The sequence below is a fragment of the Mobula birostris genome, chromosome 4 (genome assembly GCF_030028105.1).
Source record: "Mobula birostris isolate sMobBir1 chromosome 4, sMobBir1.hap1, whole genome shotgun sequence".
Taxonomy (NCBI): Eukaryota; Metazoa; Chordata; class Chondrichthyes; order Myliobatiformes; family Myliobatidae; genus Mobula; species Mobula birostris.
This window is the reverse complement of record NC_092373.1, coordinates 42,911,460-42,932,171: the sequence shown is the minus strand read 5'-3', so window position 1 is coordinate 42,932,171 and position 20,712 is coordinate 42,911,460. Positions and strand designations below refer to the sequence as shown.

At 41.7% G+C, this 20,712-nt stretch overlaps 1 protein-coding gene across 1 annotated transcript in view; it reads right to left on the bottom strand.

Annotated features, from left to right (window-relative positions):
• Positions 1-20,712, bottom strand: part of LOC140196302 (solute carrier family 12 member 9) — a 131,754-nt gene that overhangs the window by 87,916 nt on the left and 23,126 nt on the right. The window contains exon 7 of the mRNA XM_072255273.1: positions 3,443-3,600. Coding sequence (XP_072111374.1) covers positions 3,443-3,600 — 158 coding nt within the window. The remainder of the gene's footprint in view (positions 1-3,442; positions 3,601-20,712) is intronic.

The following is a 20,712-nucleotide window of genomic DNA, read 5'->3' as shown; positions in this document are numbered from 1 at the left end:
TTGGGACATTTCTCAGAAATTCCATCATTTACTTGTCCTTCCTAGCTTTGTGTCTAGCAAAAAGGTTGCATGTTTGATTCAATTCAAAACTTCAGTATTAAGGCTATAAATTGACATTGCAATACTCGCATCGTATCACCATTTAGAGTTGGCCACATTCCTTTCAAATATCACAAAATTTATAACACAGTTTAACCTTTATAACTGGTTTTACTTGTTGAAATAAGCATCTTATGACCAAACAATTTTACAGGAAAAGGATAACAAAGATTTAACGAGCACTTTCCTTGCATCCCATCCAAAATAATTTTGATCTTAAAGGCAGAATTGCAGAACAGATAAGAAAGCAAGCTGTAAAAGAAAGTCCATGATCACAATCAACTAAGCAAGCAGATGGCAAAGAGGAAAGATGGCTCAAAAACAAATGGAGATGCCGTCTTTCTCTAAGTGTTTGCCACCATTTCAGCATTTCTTTTGATCTGCATAGGTGGCTTTGATGGCTCAGTGGGAACTGAAACCCACAACAATCTCAAACTATTTGCAGAAACGAGATAAATTCTATTGCTTTTAAAAAAAAGTTCAAAATTCCTCTGGTCAGATCATCCTAATCCTTTAGTACTAGAGTATTGCGATGCTAGATTTAGAATCAAAACAATCATAGATCCATTGCATTTCAGTTTGCACGCTGCTCTCTAGTTGTAGGATCACTGCCAGCGTCAATCTACTTACTTCTTAAAATGTTGCGACAGTCCTTCCCTCCACCATCCCTAAGGCAGGTGCAATCCAGATTCCCCGCCCTCTCATTGAAAACAAAGGCAGCTACAAACTTATTGCTATAGTACAGGTCCCTCGATGTCCCTGAATTTTGTATAGCTCAGTTAGGTTGCCCCTTAACCTCCTCTGTCCCAAGGAAAACAATTTCATCTTCCAAATAAATGCTTCATCTAAGGCAATATCCTTGTAAATCTCCTCTGCATTCTCTCCATTGTAATCACATCCTTCCTATAGTGTGGTGGCCTCAAATGCACTCCACCTCTGGCCCAACGTTTTATGAAGCTGTATCATAACCACTTTAGTCAAAGTACATTATCAAAGTATTCATACATTATATAACCTTGAGTTTCGTCTGCGAGCAAGCAGCCATGAACCAAAGGCACTTAAAAAAATACATAACTATGAAGACCGCCCTAACACCCAATGTGCAGAGAATAAAAACCACATAATAGCCATAAAAAAAAGTAAAAAAAAAAAACCATAATAAATACTGAACACCCAATATGCAAAGAAAAAAAAATCAGGCAAACAGTAACTACAAGCAACCATTGTATTATATGCCTTCTTCACTACCGTTCAACAGACAATGCCATTGCCATCACCCTCCACCTGGCCCTAACCCACCTGGACAAAAAAGACACGTACGTCTGAATGCTGTTCATAGACTTCATTTCAGCATTCATCACAATCATTCCTCAGAAACTGATTGGAAAGCTGAGCTTACTGGGCCTGAACATCCCCCTCTGCAACTGGATCCTAGACTTCCTGACTGGGAGACCTCAGTCAGTCCGAATCGGGAGCAGCATCTCCAACACCATCACACTGAGCACGGGGGCTCCCCAGGGCTGTGTGCTCAGTCCACTGCTGTTCACTCTGCTGACCCACGACTGTGCAGCAATATGCAGCTCGAATCACATCATCAAGTTCGCCGATGACACGACCATGGTGGGTCTCATCAGCAAGAACGATGAGTCAGCATACAGAGAGGAGGTGCAGCGGCTAACGGACTGGTGCAGAGCCAACAACCTATCTCTGAATGTGAACAAAACAAAAGGGATGGTTGTTGACTTCAGGAGGACACGGAGCGACCACTCTCTGCTGAACATCGACGACGCCTCTGTAGAGATCGTTAACAGTACCAAATTTCTTGGTGTTCACCTGGCAGAGAATCTCACCTGGTCCTTCAACACCAGCTCCATAGCAAAGAAAGCCCAGCAGCGTCTCTACTTTCTGCGAAGGGTGAGAAAAGTCCATCTCCCATCCCCCAACCTCACCACATTCTAGAGGTTGTATTGAGAGCATCTTGACCAGCTACATCACTGTCTGGTTCGGAAATTGCACCATCTCGGATCGCAAGACCCTGCAGTGGATAGTGAGATCAGCTGGGAGGATTATTAGGGTCTCTTCCCGCCATTACAGACATTTACACCACACGCTGCATCCACAAAGCAAACAGCATTATGAAGGACCCCTCGCACCCCTCATACACACTCTTCTCCCTCCTGCCATCTGGCAAAAGGCACAGAAGCATTCGGGCTGTCACGACCAGACTATGTAACAGTTTCTTCCCCCAAGCCATCAGACTCCTCAATATCCAGAGCCTGGACTGACACCAACCTACTGCCCTCTACTGTCCTATTGTCTTGTTTATTATTTATTGTAATACCTGCACTGTTTTGTGAACTTTATGCAGTCCTGGGTAGGTCTGTAGTCTAGTGTAGTTTTTGTGTTGTTTTTACGTAGTTCAGTGTAGTTTTTGTATTGTTTCATGTAGCACCATGGTCCTGAAAAACGTTGTCTCATTTTTACTGTGTACTGTCCCAGCAGTTATGGTAGAAATGACAATAAAAAGTGACTTGACTGATAGATTTGTATATGAGCGCCTTTCTATTCTTCAATATTCTCTGCAAACACCATCTTGTATTCTCTAAAATACCTTTGAATTTTGACCCATTTTGAACTACTTTCTCCAGCCAAATGAGTCTTGATTACATACTTCCTTAAAACAACATAGGGGAGTATCATAACCTTAGATCATCTCTACCAAGGCCAATAATAATTTATATGTTTAGATAAGATCAGTTCCCTTAACTCTATTTTTCGACATGATAAATTCCTTTCCTCATATTCTTACAAAATATGTTACACATTTTGTCCCCTTCTTAATATTCTAATTTTTTCAATCCATACAGCTTTTAAAAGATAATGCAAATATGTAATGATTACTGCCTAAAGCTGTGCACTGCTTTAAATAAGTTCCTGAACAGCACACTTTTAACATCACGCAAAATGCTCGAGGAACTCAGCAGATCAGGCAGCAACTATACAGAGGAATAAACAGTTAATGTTTAGGGCAGAGATCCTTCATCAGGCATAGAAGGAGAAAGTTCTTGTGCCTTCCTTTCCAGTCCTGATAAAAGCATTGACTGTTTTTCATTTTCATAGGTGCTGCTTGACCTGCTGAACTCCTCCAGCATTGTGTTGCTCTGGACTTCCAAGATCTGCAGAAGGTAGAATCACTTCTATTTGTACTAAATCATATGCTAAAAAACACAAGAAAGCATAACATTTTGCATAAAAATGCAACTTTAATACCAACTAAATTTTCAACACAGTTTTGATTCCATGCACTCATTTTGTAAACAGAAAACAGCTTGAAGTAACTTACCGAATATATCGTCCTTGGCGAGAGCATAGAGAATTCTTGATGCTCCAATCAGTGTGCTCATGGCGGCTGATAAAGTTGAAGAGTAAACTCCAATTATGACAAAAGGACCCCAGATGTTAATGTCTTCAAGGAAACCATAATTATATTGGAGAAGAAATCTACAAAAAAGAGAAACAGAAGAATCACACTTGGAGAAGCACGCACCCAGATAACCAAACAAAAAGTTTGTTCTATGAAATGCAACCACTAAGCCACCTGACACCATTGCTTGGATTTAGCCAGTTGGTGGAAGCTCAACAGACAGTTGCATAATTGAACAATATTTAGAAGACAAGTGATACAAAGAAATATGCAACCAAGGCCATACAGTTCTGGGCTCCTACTCACTAATTACTTCGAAGAGCCAACTTTCACTCTTGCTCTTTTCCATGAATACCAATCATCAAGCTAGTTGGCTCTTGGGCCCAAATGGTCTGTGCCAACTTTTCCATTTAATCTAATCTAATTCGCCCATGTCTCTCTAATCCAGGTACCTTTCCAAGTTCCTTGTAAATGTTACTAATGTACCTGCATCACCCACTTCCTCTGACAGCTCATTCCTTGTACTGATCACTTCCTTGGTGGAAAAAGTTGTCCTTCTGGTTTCTATTAAGTCTCTCTCCTCAAACCCATGCACGCTAGTTGTTGATTTCCCAACTGTGGGGGAGAAAGGCCATGACATATTAACCTAGTCTATGCCCCTCAGTTTTATACACTTCGACATGATCACATCCGCATTCTCCTCTGCTCCAATTAAAAAGTCCCAACCTTCTCCACCCCTTTCAATAACCAAGTCCCTTGAGCGACTATAGTCATCTTCGTTGCCTTTTCAAATATACGCTGCTGCAAAAGTTGTTAGAGCAGAGCAAGTCACTTGCACATGGGTATGAAAATAAACTAATTTGCCCTCACCCAATGAACACAACACTTTCCAGAAAAGGTTATTAGGCAGCAGCCTGAAAAAAATAAAGTTCCAGCACTTTCCATTTTGGTATCTTGTGGTTCCAAGGGAAAGGAACCTGGCATACCTGAACTTCCAGACACTACCATACTATCAGAGCAACTCATTACCTTAAAATAGCAATGTAAAAAATATAATCGAGACATCTGAATCATGCAGTAATAGATTACACTATGTACAATGCTTACATCTTGGCAACATAAACCTCCCAATAAACATATGTAATGCATGGTCCATGCATTCATTTCAGTTACTTTACTCTGGGAAAACGTTACATTTTTAGAGAAGCAAACACACCTGCTTTAATCAGAAAATAAGCTATCAAAAGAGCTTAAAATAATTGCGTATTCCAACTCTAGTTCCAAAATGCTACAAGTCAGCATTTCTAAGTGCAGCTAATAAAACTAATGAGGCATGTAAGGCATATATATCCAGGAAAGTGGAGTGTGCCATTCAATTTTCATTATCCTATTTGTGCATCTAAGATTCCATGTATCCAGCCTCCCACGTGACGTGCATACACATGTACAAAAGGTTTTCAGGGCAGGCCATCAAAGATGACTCAACATTACTGCACACTTTGGTTCTGCACATGTCCTGCAAATTGCTTTTGCCACTGGGCTATTGCTTGTAGCAAGCTATAATAAAAACAAAGCTTCCATCATTCCCTTTGTTTGATTTAACAAATATGTTTCATACGTCAATGTGATTTTATTTATTCTACTCGACATTTATCAGCTGTAATGCTTCCTGCAGAAAACAGATGCCTGTGACAGGTATTGAAGACAACAATGATTACAACCTAGAACAACATTTCTTAAGCATTTTCAAGCACACTTAAAACCTATCTGCTGCTGGAAAGGAAGATAAAAGCATTATTTTTGCATTTGTTTTGCAAGATTTGTGGAATTAATTGATTAAGAATAAAGTTTTTTTGGAATATGAAATGTTCAAGTACTGCATTTGCTTTCATTTTGCTCCAAAAAAAAGTAGAATGGAGCATCATAGTACAGAAAGTGCTGCAGAAATGCAAACTCTTCTTTCTTGTTTCAAAATAGTGAAGCAAACAATGAGATCAATGGTAGGTTCTTCCTGCATGATTTTAAGAACCACCTGATGCCAAATTATAGTGATCCACATCATCCGACAGGTGGGTTTAATATTTATAGTATCTAAATGCTGGTTTCCAAATCAACTGATCACAACGTGATTGCTGCACTGTCCTTCACCTCACGGACGACAAGGTGACATTGCTGCCTCTCCCTCATAGGACAACACACTCAGCGCAGAAATCAGTTCAGTGAATCAACTTCATGGCAAAGATGTTCATCTTCCATTATCAAATCCAAAACCGGATAAATTACTCCAAGTCTTTAAGATGCTCTTACTTTTTTTAAGTTGTAAGGTGGCAGGAGTAAAGGCCAGACTACTGTCCTTTCCAATCAGAAACAAGAGAAAACCTGCAGATGCTGGAAATCGAAGCAACACACACAAAACGCTGGAGAAACTCAGCAGGTCAGGCAGCATCTGTGGAAAAGAGTAAACAGTCGACGTTTCGGCTGAGACCTTTCATCAGGACTGGAAAGGGAGGGAGACGGCAGAATAAAAAATGTGATCTCTGTATCATGGACGTGTCACATGTATCAAAGTACAGTGAAAATCCTGCATTGCATTCTTTTTGTACAGATCAAATCATTACACAGTGCATCATGTTTCCAGGAAAAAACAATGCAGAATAAATTTCAACAACTACAGAGAAACAGCAATGCAGGTAGACCAGTGGTCCCCAACCACCGGGCCGCGAGGAAACGATATGATTTGGCGATATGAAACGATGAGTCAGTTGCACCTTTCCTCATTCCCTGTCATGCCTGCCCACTGTTGAACTTGAACGCACACGAAGTCATCAGTTGGTCATTAACCTACAACTACTCGATGAGTGAAAAAACAAACATCGCTTGGGAGTTTCTTTTGAAGAGGTGGTAGGGGACATAAAAGGCCTAACGATGATGATAATGCAGAGACAGCTGAGGCCAAGACTGCAAAAAAAAAGCTTCCTTCAACAGAAAACATGAGTTGTACATAAACCATGACTTTATTGTGATTGGTGACTCGCACGCTCCAAGCCCCGTGTGTGAAATGTGGAGACAAGCGGTCTAATGAGGCAATGAAGCCCTCAAAACTGCTTCGGAACCTTGGGTCCAAGCACCCTGCACTTAAAGACAAACCCGTTGAGTTTTTTGAGTGGAAAAAACGTGAGCAAGCGGGACAGAAGCAAGTGCTGAGAGCCACCACCTCCACAAATGCTGCTGCTCTGAGAGCGTCGTACTTAGTACCTAGCCATATTGCTAAGGCTAAGAAGCCTTTCACTGTCGGTGAAGAATTGATTCTGCCTGCTGCCAAGGACATGTGCTGTGAACTGTTGGGAGAAGCTGCAGCTAACATGATGGCACAGGTTTCTCTTTCAGCTACCACAGTTTCAAGGAGAATCGATGACACAGCGGAGGACATCGAAACACAGCTGTTAGAACGGCTTAACGAGCCACCATGGTATGCTATCCAGGTCGACAAGTCTACTGATGTCGACAACAAGGAAATACTGCTGGTTTATGTGCGATATATATTTCAAGACAATGTGCACAAGGGTATGTTGTGTGCACTGACGCTGCCAACTAACACAACTGGGGCAGAACTATTCAAGTCTTTGAATGACTTTATGTCAGGCAAACTGGACTGGTCATTTTGTGTTGGAATATGCACAGATGGGGCTGCAGCTATGACTGGACGGCTGTTTGGTTTCATTACCCAAGTCAAAGAGGTTGCTCCAGAATGCCAGTCTACACCTTGTGTCGCACACAGGGAAACGCTGGCTGGCCGAAAAATGTCACCTGATCTTAACAGCGTATTGAGTGACGTTGTTGAAGTTACCAAACACATTAAAGCAAAACCCTTAACTCACGTCTGTTTGAGCAGCTTTGTGAGGAAATGGATGCAGAGAACAAATGCCTTCTCTTACACACTGAAGTCAGGTGACTATCAAGGGGGAGAGCCCTGGCCAGGGTTTTTGAGTTAAAAGAGCAGCTACAGAGATTTCTTTCAGGAAAGAAGTCACCACTGGCAGCACACTTCAGTGACGAGGAGTGGATAACAAAACTCACTTATCTGTGTGAGGCCCTTACTCTACCCAGTCTGTGTCGGGTCTCGCCAATATATAGATCGTTTTTCCGAACAGCTGCGCCCTGTCCGCCAGGGAAAGCAGGATCTCCCAGTGGCCACACATTTTAATTCCACATCCCATTCCCACTCTGACATGTCTACCCTACGGCCTCCTCTACTGTAAAGGTAAAGCCACACTCAGGTTGGAGGAACAACACCTTATATTCCGTCTGGGTAGCCTCCAACCTGATGGCATGAACATCGACTTCTCTAACTTCCGCTAATGCCCCACCTCCCCCTCGTACCCCATCCGTTATTTATATACACACATTCTTTCTCTCACTCTCCTTTTTCTCCCTCTGACTATACCCCTTGCCCATCCTCTTGGTTTCCCCCCTCCCCCTTTTCCTTCTCCCTGGGACTCCTGTCTCATGATCCTCTCATATCCCTTTTGCCAATCACCTGTCCAGCTCTTGGCTCCATCCCTCCCCCTCCTGTCTCCTCCAATCATTTTGGATCTCCCCCTCCCACTTTTAAATCTCTTACTAGCTCTTTCTTCAGTTAGTCCTGACGAAGGGTCTTGGCCTGAAACGTTGACTGTACCTCTTCCTACCACTGCGTTCACCAGCAAATTTGATATCTGTGACATCTTCAACCTGCTCAATGAACTCAATTTGTCACTTCAGGGGAGAATGACAACTGTCTTCAAGTTGACAGATAAAGTATCTACTTTCAAAGCCAAACTGGAATTGTGGGGACAGCAAGTGGACAGGGGCATATTTGACATGTTCCCAATATTAACTGGGATTTTGGGAGAGACTGAGGCTGCCCCGTCCTTCTCACAGCTGGTGCGCGATCACCCATCGTCTCTATCAACAGAATTCGAGCGTTACTTCCCAACCGCAAATGATCCAAGATGTGCAAAGGAATGGGTCTGTGACCCATTTGTGAACGTCCCTGGTGAATCGTCCATGTCAGCTCGGAAAGAAAATCAACTCCTTGAGCTTGCAAATGACGGTGGGCTGAAAAGTACGTTTGACATAACATCTTTACCGGCATTCTGGATCAAAGTCAAGGCTGAATATCCTGAGATAGCCACAAAAGCACTGAAAACGTTGCTTCCATTTCCAACATCATATTTCTGTGAAGCGGGGTTTTCTGCAATGAATGCAACGAAAACTAAATTGCAGAATAGACTGGACATAAGGAACCCCCTTCGAGTATCGCTGCCTCCCATCACCCCTCGATGGGACCGTGTTGTTGCAGGAAAATAAGCCCAGGACTCCCACTGATTCAGCGATATTGGTGTGTTGCAAAGATTTTAAATGTTCATACTAGGAAAATATGCCCTGTGTATTTAATATCCAAACGTTACTTAAAATGTTATGATGCTATTGACTTATAAGTGACTTATAACTGACATATCACTATATTCACGTGAGGAAAATATGCGCTGTGTATTTAATATTAAATTCATTAGATAAACCCTTTTAGAAACGAACTTGAGTGTGTTAGCCACTTATAAGTGACTTATAGTTGACTTATCACCTACATTCCGGTCGTGATTAACACAACCCCAACCCCCCCCCCCCACAAGAATATTGTCAATATTAAATCAGTCCATGGCGCAAAAAAGGTTGGGGACCCCTGATAAGGTGCAAGATCATCAAGAGGTGGATTGTGAGGTCAAGAGCCCATTTTAACCTATGAGGGAACCATTTTTTAGATTTTTTAGTCTTATAACGGAGTTGAGACGGGGTTAAAGGACTTTGCATATGAAATTCTCATGAAATTACACTGAGGCTACGTCCACACTAGACCGGATAATTTTGATAACACCGGTTTCGCGTAAAAACGATAGGCGTCCTCACCAGGCATTTTTGAAAATACCTCCGTCCACATTAAAATGGGTATTTGGGCGAATCTCCTCCTACTGGGCATGCGCAGGACACATCTACAGAAAACAATCGAACAGGAGGCTGTATTCAATTTTCATACTGGTTCGGCCGGGTCGTCTCCAAAACTGCCGGTCTTTGTACAGTTGATAACAACGTTGATATTGTGCAGATCCATCTCACAGCAACTGTGAGCACAAACAACACCTTTTCATAGTAGTAGTAGTAGTCATACTTTATTGATCCCAGGGGAAATTGGTTTTTGTTACAGTTGCACCATAAATAATAAATAGTAATAAAATCATAAATAGTTAAATAGTAATATGTAAATTACGCCAGTAAATTATGAAATAAGCCCAGGACCAGCCTATTGGCTCAGGGTGTCTGACCCTCCAAGGGAGGAGTTGTAAAGTTTGATGGCCACAGGCAGGAATGACTTCCTATAACGCTCTGTGCTGCATCTCGGAGGAATGAGTCTCTGGCTGAATGTACTCCTGTGCCCACCCAGTACGTTATGTAGTGGATGGGAGACATTGTCCAAGATGGCATGCAACTTGGACAGCATCCTCTTTTCAGACACTACCGTCAGAGAGTCCAGTTCCATCCCCACAACATCACTGGCCTTGCGAATGAGTTTGTTGATTCTGTTGGTGTCTGCTACCCTCAGACTGCTGCCCCAGCACACAACAGCAAACATGATCGCACTGGCCACCACAGACTCGTAGAACATCCTCAGCATCGTCCGGCAGATGTTAAAGGACCTCAGTCTCTTCAGAAAATAGAGACGGCTCTGACCCTTCTTGTAGACAGCCTCAGTGTTCTTTGACCAGTCCAGTTTATTGTCAATTTGTATCCCCAGGTATCTATAATCCTCCACCATGTCCACACTGACCCCCTGGATGGAAACAGGGGTCACCGGTACCTTAGCTCTCCTCAGGTCTACCACCAGCTCCTTAGCCTTTTTCACATTAAGCTGCAGATAATTCTGTTCACACCATGTGACAAAGTTTCCTACCATAGCCTGTGTACTCAGCCTCATCTTCCTTGCTGATGCATCCAACTATGGCAGAGTCATCAGAAAACTTCTGAAGATGACAAGACCCTGTGCAGTAGTTGAAGTCCAAGGTGTAAATGGTGAAGAGAAAGGGAGACAAGACAGTCCCCTGTGGAGCCCCAGTGCTGCTGATCACTCTGTCAGACACACAGTGTTGCAAGCACACGTACTGTGGTCTGCCAGTCAAGTAATCAAGAATCCATGACACCAGGGAAGCATCCACCTGCATCACTGTCAGCTTCTCCCCCAGCAGAGCAGGGCGGATGGTGTTGAACACACTGGAGAAGTCAAAAAACATGACCCTCACAGTGCTCGCTGGCTTGTCCAGGTGGGCGTAGACATGGTTCAGCAGGTAGACGATGGCATCCTCAACTCCTAGTCGGGACTGGTAGGCGAACTGGAGGGGATCTAAGTGTGGCCTGACCATAGGCTGGAGCAGCTCCAGAACAAGTCTCTCCAGGGTCTTCATGATGTGGGAGGTCAATGCCACCGGTCTGTAGTCATTGAGGCCGCTGGGGCGCGGCATCTTCAGCACAGGGACGAGGCAGGACGTCTTCCACAGTACAGGAACCTTCCGGAGCCTCAGGATCACGTTGAAGACATGGCGAAGTACTCCACATAGCTGAGGGGCACAGGCTTTGAGCACCCTGGTACTGACACTATCCGGTCCTACAGCCTTGCTTGGGTTGAGACGTTTCAGCTGTGAAGCCCACCATGGTGGTTTCGTGTGGGGAAGGGGTATAGTCATGAGAGCAGGGTGAGGGACTGTGAGGAGGGGTAGGAGGAGAGAGTGGAATGTGTTGGTTGGGGACCGACAACAGATGGCTCATGTGGGGGATGGGCAGGGGCCACAATGTCAAATCTGTTAAAGATTTGTACATTGATATGCTGCCTGTACGTGGTAGATAGCTATGTTTAACTCCAAACAAGCTGTTAATGTAGACAATAAAGTAAACAACACACGCATGAAGCCGTCTGCCATTGTTGTTGTGGTGTTGAGGTTGCGTTCAAGAAAATAATGAAATGCCGCACTGCCGCCACCATTTGTTCCAGCACATCATGACAGCGTTTTTAAAATAGCCGGTTACCCCATACACGCTACGCCAGCTATTAGGCATTTTCAGATTTATTCACCCTGGAGAGCGTTTCTGAAAAGCTCCATTTTCGGGGGAGGAAACGCCGTTTCAGGGGGAAGAAAACGCAGTTTCAGTGTGGACGTGACAGAGTAGAGGGATAGGTAAATATGGGTATAGACCAAGAACAATGATTAGCTAATGATCAATTACCTTATAAGTACCTTATGTTACTGTCGCTGAGCAAGTCAGAAAGAAACCCTACTCAGCAACAGGTGACGTACTAGACATCGTTCTCTGAAAATGCTGGATAAAGGTTCAAATAAGGAATTATCTGGTCATACCAAAGCATCTTGAGGCATAACTAAATATGGGTATAAGAATGATTGAAGGGACATCAAGGTATAACTAAATACGAGGAAGTATAGAGTAAGTGACAGAACGTTCAAGAGAAAGGGGAAGCTGTCAATATAAGGAACTGATGTTGTATCCAGGCTAGCTTTGGCAGAAAATAATTATAACTAACCAATGATGATTTTACATCTAATAGTATATTAGCATATGATCGAAACTATTAACATGTGATTGAAACTATTCTAAAACTATCTTAACTCACGTAGTTGTAAGATTTCCTGTGTACGTGATGATCAATGTTATAAATTGTGAAGAATTGTGATTCAGGGGAGGGTGGTGTCCAGACTGGGTCTTTGGGAGATCAGTCTGTAACTTCCCCTGTAGCATGCTATGAATAAAGAGTAAAGTTTGATAAAATATTGCTTGTTTTATTTTGTTTGTGGTATTTGCACTCTTGCATCGGGTTGATCCGACAGACGGAGGGTCAAAACGAAGAGAAAAAACTTCGGTTACAGATTTATCCGGTCTAGAGTGGGCGTAGCCTGAGTTGCAATCCACAAGGCAAAATTTCTTTACAATGAGAATATCCATTCTGCAATGTTCCAACAGAACCAACTTAATCTTCTTCCTTGAAATTATTTTAAACACTTTTTCTTCTTGTTCATCATCACCATCAGGTGCCATGCCCAGTTTGAGCTTTGACTGCCATGGCCCACACATTCCTGTTTCGGGTCAAGTGGATCAATTCATTGGTATTCATTTCCAATTCTCTGGCTGCTGTCTCCATCATCATTTGTCTTTGTCTTCCTCTTGCTTTCTTCCCTTCGATCTTTCCCATAATTACCGTGCATTTTAACTCCTCTTTCCTAATCACATGTCCAATGAAGTTACGTTGCCTTTTCATGATCTCATACATTATTTCACTTTTTGTGTTTGCTCTGTTCATGACATCCTCGTTAGATATTCGTTTCGTCCATGATATTCTTTGCATCCTCCTCAAAAACCACATCTCTGCTGCTTCAATTTGTTTCCTCATGTTACTAGATATTGTCCAACATTCTGATCCATATAACATAACTGAATAAATGTAACATTTCAGTACTCTGAGGCGGGTTGTCATGCCTAGTTTAGTATTAGTCAGTATACTCTTCATTCTTTTGCCATCCCTATTCTTCTTTTGATGTCCATGTCACACCTGCCATCTGATCTCACCCAGCTTCCTTAGTAGAAAAAGTTCTGTACTAGTTTTATGTCTTCCCCATTTATTCTCAGCCTGCAGATAGGATTCTCCTTCTTTTTGGATATCACCATACATTCTGTCTTTTTGCAGTTGATAGACAGACCCATTTTTGCAATTTCTTCAACAACTATATCATTAAGTTTTGCAGTTCTTCCTCCATACTTGCAATTAACACGGCGTCATCTGCATATCTGAAATTATTGATGTTTTCACCGCCAACTTTGATTCCCAAGATATCTCTTATTTTTTGTAATATTGTTTCACTGTACACATTAAATAAATCGGGGAGAAAACACACCCTTGTCTAACGCCTCGCTTGATTTTCGTAAACTGACTCACTTCTCCATCTATTCTTACCGCGGTAGTTTGTTCCCAGTACAGATTTCTGATTAGGTGGAGGTCTTTCGAATCTAGATCTAGAGTTTTCTGTAATATTTCAAGTAACTTATTGTTCTTCACTTTGTTTGTTTTATCGACTACACAAAAGCATTTGACAATCTTTTTGCACTTGAATAGCTCATTCTGATAGTATCCTTAACATCAATATTGCGTTTCTTGTACCTTTGTCTTTCACAAAACCAATTGTTCTTTACCTATTTCAGCTTGTATCTTACTTTTAGCTCTTGTCATCAAAATTCTTAGAAGTATCTTAGTGATATGACTCATTAAACTTATGGTCCCATGTAATTCACATTCCATTGCTCCAGGTTTCTTAGGAAGAGTGATAAATACTGATTTTTTCATCTCTTCTGGTATTATTCCAGTCTCATAAATGTCACTGATTACATCAGTAAGTTTTTCAATTCCATAATCTTTAAGGGCGATAATTTGTTCTATTACTAATTCATCAGGACCTGCTGCCTTTCCTTTCTTCATCTTATTTATTGCATTACAAGCTTCAGACTTTAAAATACTTGGACCTTCAATGTTTTTCTTAATTTCTGGTTTTTCACCTCGACTGCCTTCAAATAATTCCTGAATATACTCAGTCCATCTGTTCATAATCTGATCTTTTTCCATGATAATGGTACCGTCCTTTGCTTTCAAACATCCACCTGAAGAACAGAGGAGCTTTTTACCAGTGATATTCCTGATTATTGATGGCACCTTTTTGGATCAGTAATAGGGATTCTTTCTATTTGCTCACACTCCTGGTTTAACTATTCTTCTTTGGCTTTTTGACATAAGCTTTTAACTTTTTTTAATCTAAGGACTTATATTCTATAGGATTTGCTTTCTTCCATCGATTTTTGATCTTATCTGTCATCCATTTATTCTTTGTCCTTTTCCTTTTTTAGGAATCACTGACTTTGCTAATTCTACCAAGGCTTCTTGTTACTGATATTAAAGATTTATCACAGCTTGTTTAGCTACAGTTTAAACTGAAAAACGTAAACCTCTATGAAGATGAGCTTTAAAAATTATTCAACCAAATGCAACAAGCTTCTGCTTTTTATTCAAACAATTAATGATAACTTTGGTTGAAAACTGTTCAAGCTGATGTGCATCGTTTTACCACCTGTTTTCTACAGTAGTCATCCTATTTAAATTTGCCGCAATGCTAAAGTTCGAATTAAATTGGAGTCTCAGATGTGTTCAATAGTAGAAAAAAAATCAGTTAAAAATATTAATGAATAGATTTACTCAAATAACCTTAATTTTTGTTGGTGATTCAGCAGTCCTTTACAGCAAAAGCACCAAATCAAAAATAAACGCCAATTTTTTTTTAAAAAGCTCTTCCTCCAGGACCTCTCAAAATATTGGGTTATTAATGCAAGATTTGAATTATGTTTCACTGTATACATTTTGAATCTATGATCTGAAGACAAATTAATTCTTCACAATTTGACTAAATCATCAGCAAATTCTCATTTGCTTCAGTGACTTAGAGCAGATGCAAAATGGTTAAATATTGCCATGCATCACAAAATCACCAGTCAACATTACACTACAAATTTCAAAGCATATATTTTCAAAATATGTATACTATATACAACCTTGAAATTTGCTGTCTTACAAGCAGCCACAAAGACATCCAATGGAACCCATTAAGAACTGTCCGACACCCAAAGTGCAAAAAAGAACAAATCATGCAAACATAAAAAGTAAACAAATAACACTCAGAACTGAAGTTCATGAAAGTGAGTCCAAAACAAAAACAATACTGATGGCGATTAATTACTGAGATGAATTACATCCCGAGTTTATCACAGAGACTGAGGGAGGGGAGGCAGTGGGGGAAGGAGCAGGCAAGAGATGGACTGAAGAGTAAGGCAGGGTTCAAAGTAGCTTTTCAGTAGAACGAAATGCTAAGCTTCAGCAAATGCGTTACTTACATTTGAACATGACAGCATCAAGTCCAAAACCAAACATCTGTATTGAAAAAAAGCACCGATCAAACTATCCAAGGTGAGGCAAATGCTATTTTATTTCTGCAACTGAAATCAATGCCCATTTGCCTGAAGTGACAAAGATGGATTGATTACTAATTTATTTTTCTTAAAACTGAAGGCAGTACTTGGGTGTGCAAAGCACGGACTTGCAGCAATCTTGGCACAAAGCCACAGGTGTCATCGCACACTTTAAGCTCTGGGAAAGAACCTAAGCCATAGATTATGGATGGAAATCAACTGGAGGTACAATTTTCTGTCATTCTGTCATTGGTTAGTATAAAGTGTCTTCACTTGCTCGTAACGTTACACAGCCTGGGAATACAAGATCAACTGGCAGCACATCTACAGTTTAATAGCTTATTTAAACAGCTGCAGCCCAATGACCAACTATATTGTTATCGGCAAGTGATATAAGTGTAGAAATTTTTATTCCGAATCTAACTTAGGTTGGAATTGTTCCTCTGAGTTAGCCCTCCGATAGTCATAGGGGATTTCAACATGCAAGTAGATTGAAAAAATTAGGTTGGTACTGGATCCAAAGAAGGGGAATTTCTGGAATGTCTATGAGTTGGCTTTTTAGGGCAACTTACTGGACTTTTGACCTGCCACTTACTCAGTGCCAGAACAAGCCTCTTTCTCTCCTTGATCTGTTCAGTAGTTCCAACACCCACTTATTTTGCTTTGCAAAGCAAAGCATTTTAAACAATTTAGAGCACTACTAAACACAAAGAACAAGTACTCTTAAAGAATTTTAATGTCAAAAATAGATCAAGTTTCTACCATGGATCAACATTTGCCTTATACCTTCAATACATAACTTAGTTACTATTTTAAGCATGAAAGCACAATCCTTAATAGTTTTACTTCACATAAACATGATAAATTCTGCAGACGCTGGAAATCCACAGCAACACACAAAACGCCAGAGGAGCTCAGGCTCGCAGCATCTACGGACATGAACAAACAGTCAATATTTCAGGCCGAGACCCTTCATCAGGACTGGAAAGGAAGAGAGATGGCAGAATATAAATGTGGGGAGAGGGCAAGGAAGACTAGCTGGAAGGAGATAGGTGCACCTAGGTAGGTAGGAAAGATGGAGATAAAAGGCTGGAGAGGAAGGAGTCTGATAGGAACCTGATTGAAAAGCTACAGAACATGGCCCTTTGTACCTCCCTCTGCACCTGGATCCTCGACTTCCTAACTGGAAGACCACAATCTGAGAGGATTGGTATTAATATCTTCACCTCGCTGACAATCAACACCGGTGCACCTCAAAGACGTGTCCTTAGACCACGGCTCTACTCTCTCCAAACCCATGACTGTGTGCCTAGGCACAGCTCAAATGTCATCTATAAATTTACTGATGATACAACAATTTGTTGGCAGAATCTCAGATGACAAGAGAATGTAAAGGAGCGTGATATATCATCTAGTTGAGTGGCATCATGGCAAAAACTTGCACTCAATACAAGACCAAAGATCTAATTGTGGACTTCAGAAAGGGTAAGATGAGAGAGCACACACCAACCAGCCCTCAGATAGACTAGAAGTGGAGAGAGTGAGCAATTTCAAGTTCCTGGGTGTCAATATCTCTGAGAATCTAACTTGGACCCAACATGTCGATACATCTATCAAGAAGGCAAGAGTGTGTCTACACTTCACTAGTTTGAGGAGATATGGTACGTCACCTAAAGCATGCAAATTTCTACAGACGACCATGGAGAGCATTCTGACTGGCTGCATCACTGTCTGGTATGGGGTGGGGTGGGGGGCGGGGGGGTACCACACATGATCGAAGCAAGCTGAAGAGAGTTGCAAAATTAGTCAGCTCCATCATGGGTACTAGCCAATGAAGTAACCCAAGATATCAATGAGCGGTGCCTCAAAAAGGTGGCATCCATCATTAAGGACCTTCCACCACCCAAGACATGCCCGCTTCTCAATGTTACCATCAGGAAGGGGGTACAGAAGCCTGAAGACACAGTGATTCACAAACAGCTTCTTTCCCTCTGCCATCTAATTTCTGAATGGACATTGAACCCATGAACACTACCTCACTACTTTTTTTTCCCTGCTATTTTGCAATACTTATTTAATATTACTATTTCATACACACATTTTTATATGTATATATGTATACACACACACAAAAGTTTGGGAACACCTAGTCAAAATTTCTGTTACTATGAATAGTTAAGTGAATAGAAGATGAACTGATCTCCAAAAGTCAAAGTTAAAGATGAAACATTCTTTTCAACATTTTAAGATTAGTGTATTATTTTTGTTTTGTACAATTTTAGAGTGAAAAAAGGAAAGGAGCATCATGCAAAATTTTGGGCACCCCCAAGAGATTTGAGCTCTCAGATAACTTTTACCAAGGTCTCAGAGCTTATTTAGCTTGCTAGGGCTATGGCTTGGTCACAGTCATTGTTAGGAAAGGCCAGGTGATGCAAATTTCAAAGCTTTATAAATACCCTTACTCCTCAAACCTTGTCCCAACAATCAGCAGCTATGGGTTCCTCTAAGCAGCTGCCAAGCACTCTGAAAATTAAAATAAATGATGCCCACAAAGCAGGAGAAGGCTATAAGAAGATAGCAAAGCGTTTTCAGGTAGCTGTTTTCTCAGTTTGTAATGGAATTAAGAAATGGCAGTTAACAGGAACGGTGGAGGTCAAGTTGAGGTCTGGAAGACAAAAAAAAACTTTGAGAGAACTACTCGTAGGATTGCTAGAAAGGCAAATCAAAACCCCCGTCTGACTGCAAAAGACCTTCAGGAAGATTTAGCAGACTCTGGAGTGGTGCTGCACTGTTCTACTGCGTACCGACACCTGCACAAATATGACCTTCATCAGAAGAAAACCTTTCCTGCATCCTCACCACAAAATTCAGCATCAGAAGTTTGCAAAGGAACGTCTAAACAAGCCTGATGCATTTTGGAAACAAGTCCTGTGGACTGATGAAGTTAAAATAGAACTTTTTGGCCGCAACGAGCAAAGGCATGTTTTGAGAAAGAAAAGAGTGCAGAATTTCATGAAAAGAACACCTCTCCAACTGTTAAGCACAGGGGTGGATCGATTATGCTTTGGGCTTGTGTTGCAGCCAGTGGCATGGGGAATATTTACAGGTAGAGGGAAGAATGAATTCAATTAAATACCAGCAAATTCTGGAAGCAAGCATCACACCATCTATAAAACAGCTGAAGGTGAAAAGAGGATGGCTTCTACAACAGGATAATGATCCTAAACACACCTCAAAATCCACAATGGACTACCTCAAGAGGCGCAAGCTGAGGATTTTGGCATGGCCCTGACAGTCCCCCAACCTAAACATCATCAAAAATCTGGATTGACCTCAAAAGAGCAGTGCATGCAAGATGGCCCAAGAATCTCACAGAACTAGAAGCCTTTCGCAAAGAAGAATGGGCGAAAATCCCCCAAACAAGAATTGGAAGACTCTTAGCAGGCTACAGAAAGCATTTATAAGCTGGGATATTTGCCAAAGGGGGTATTACTAAGTACTGACCATGCAGGGTGCCCAAACTTTTGCTTCGGGCCCTTTTCCTTTTTTGTTATTTTGAAACTGTAAAAGATGGAAATGAAAAAGTAATCTTGCTTAAAATATTAAAGAAATCTGTCATCTTTAACTTTATTCCTTTTGGAAATCAGGTCATCTTTTACTCGCTCAACTATTCACAGTAACAGAAATTTTGACCAGGGTTGCCCAAACTTTTGCATGCCACTGTATATGACTAATTCTTTTTCTACATTATCATTTATTACATTATACTGCTGCCACAAAGTTAAACTTCACAACCTATGTTGGTGATATTAAACCCGATTCTGAGAGAAGAGTGGACCATAGCAGAAGGGGAGGGGGGAAACCCAGATGTAGGTGAGAAGAGGAAAGGGGCTGGAGTGGGGAATGGGGGGGGCGGGGGAGGGAGGGTAGCAGATTTTTTTTTAAACCAGGCAGAGAGGTAAAGATATGTTTGGTGGTAGGATCCCTTTGGAGATGGCAGAAGCTGCAGAGTATGATGTGTTGGATGTGGAGGCTCATGAGGTGGTATATAACGACAAGAGGATCTGTATCACTGTTGGATGCAGTGGGAAGATAGGCCGAGCGCAGGTGTTCAAGAAATGGAGATGTGGGTGAGGCCAGCGTCAATGGTGGAGGAAGAGAAAGTTTTTTGAAGGAGGAGGATATCTCTGATGTCCTTTTAAGGAAAGCCGCATTCTAGGAATAGATGCAGTGGAGGTGAAGGAATTGGGAAAAAGGAATAACATTTTTACAGGAGACAGGGTGGGAAGAGGTAGCAGAGGAAGAGTTGGGGAGCATCACCAGGGAAGACTTGGAGCATGGCAGACATAGCTGGGGCCCATTCAGGTGCCCATGGCTACTGCTCAAGTCTGGAGAAAGAGGGAGGAGCTCAAGGAAAAATTTGAGGGGGAGAACCAGGTCTGCCAGACTATGGAGGGTGGTGGTGGATGGGAACTGGCTGATTCTTACTATTGAGAAAGAAATGGAGAGCATTAAGGCTTTAATGGGGTATAGAAGAGTATAAGGTTTGGACATTCACAGTGAAAGTGAGGCAATCAGGTAACCAAGAATTAAAAGTTAGTGAGGAGACTGAGAGCCTATGAAGTGTTACAGATGGAGGTGAGAAGGAACTGAACCAAGAGAAATAGAATGGAGTTGACGTATGAGAGCACGAGTTCAGTGGGGTCGGAGCAGGTAAAGACAGTAGGCCTACAGATCAGAGGAGGTAAAAACAAGCAGTACCGGGTAAGAGAACTAAGAGTTTGGTGGCAGTAGATGGAGATCTCCAGAGTTGATGAGGTCAGTGATAGTGTAGGAGGCAGATTTCTGATGGTCAGGAATGAGGAATGATGGTCAGTACGAAGAGGTGCCTAAGAGTTGCTGCCTGGTAGAGGTTAGTTCACCACACTACAACAGTGCTCGCTTTATCTGCGGGTTTGCTGGTAAAGTTGAGATTGGCAGAGAGCAGAGGGCACTGTGGTCAGAGGGAGCAAGGTTCGAGGAGCAGAGAGGAGTGCCGAAGTTAAGCCAGTTGATACCCCTTTGGCAATTCGAGATGTAAAGATCAG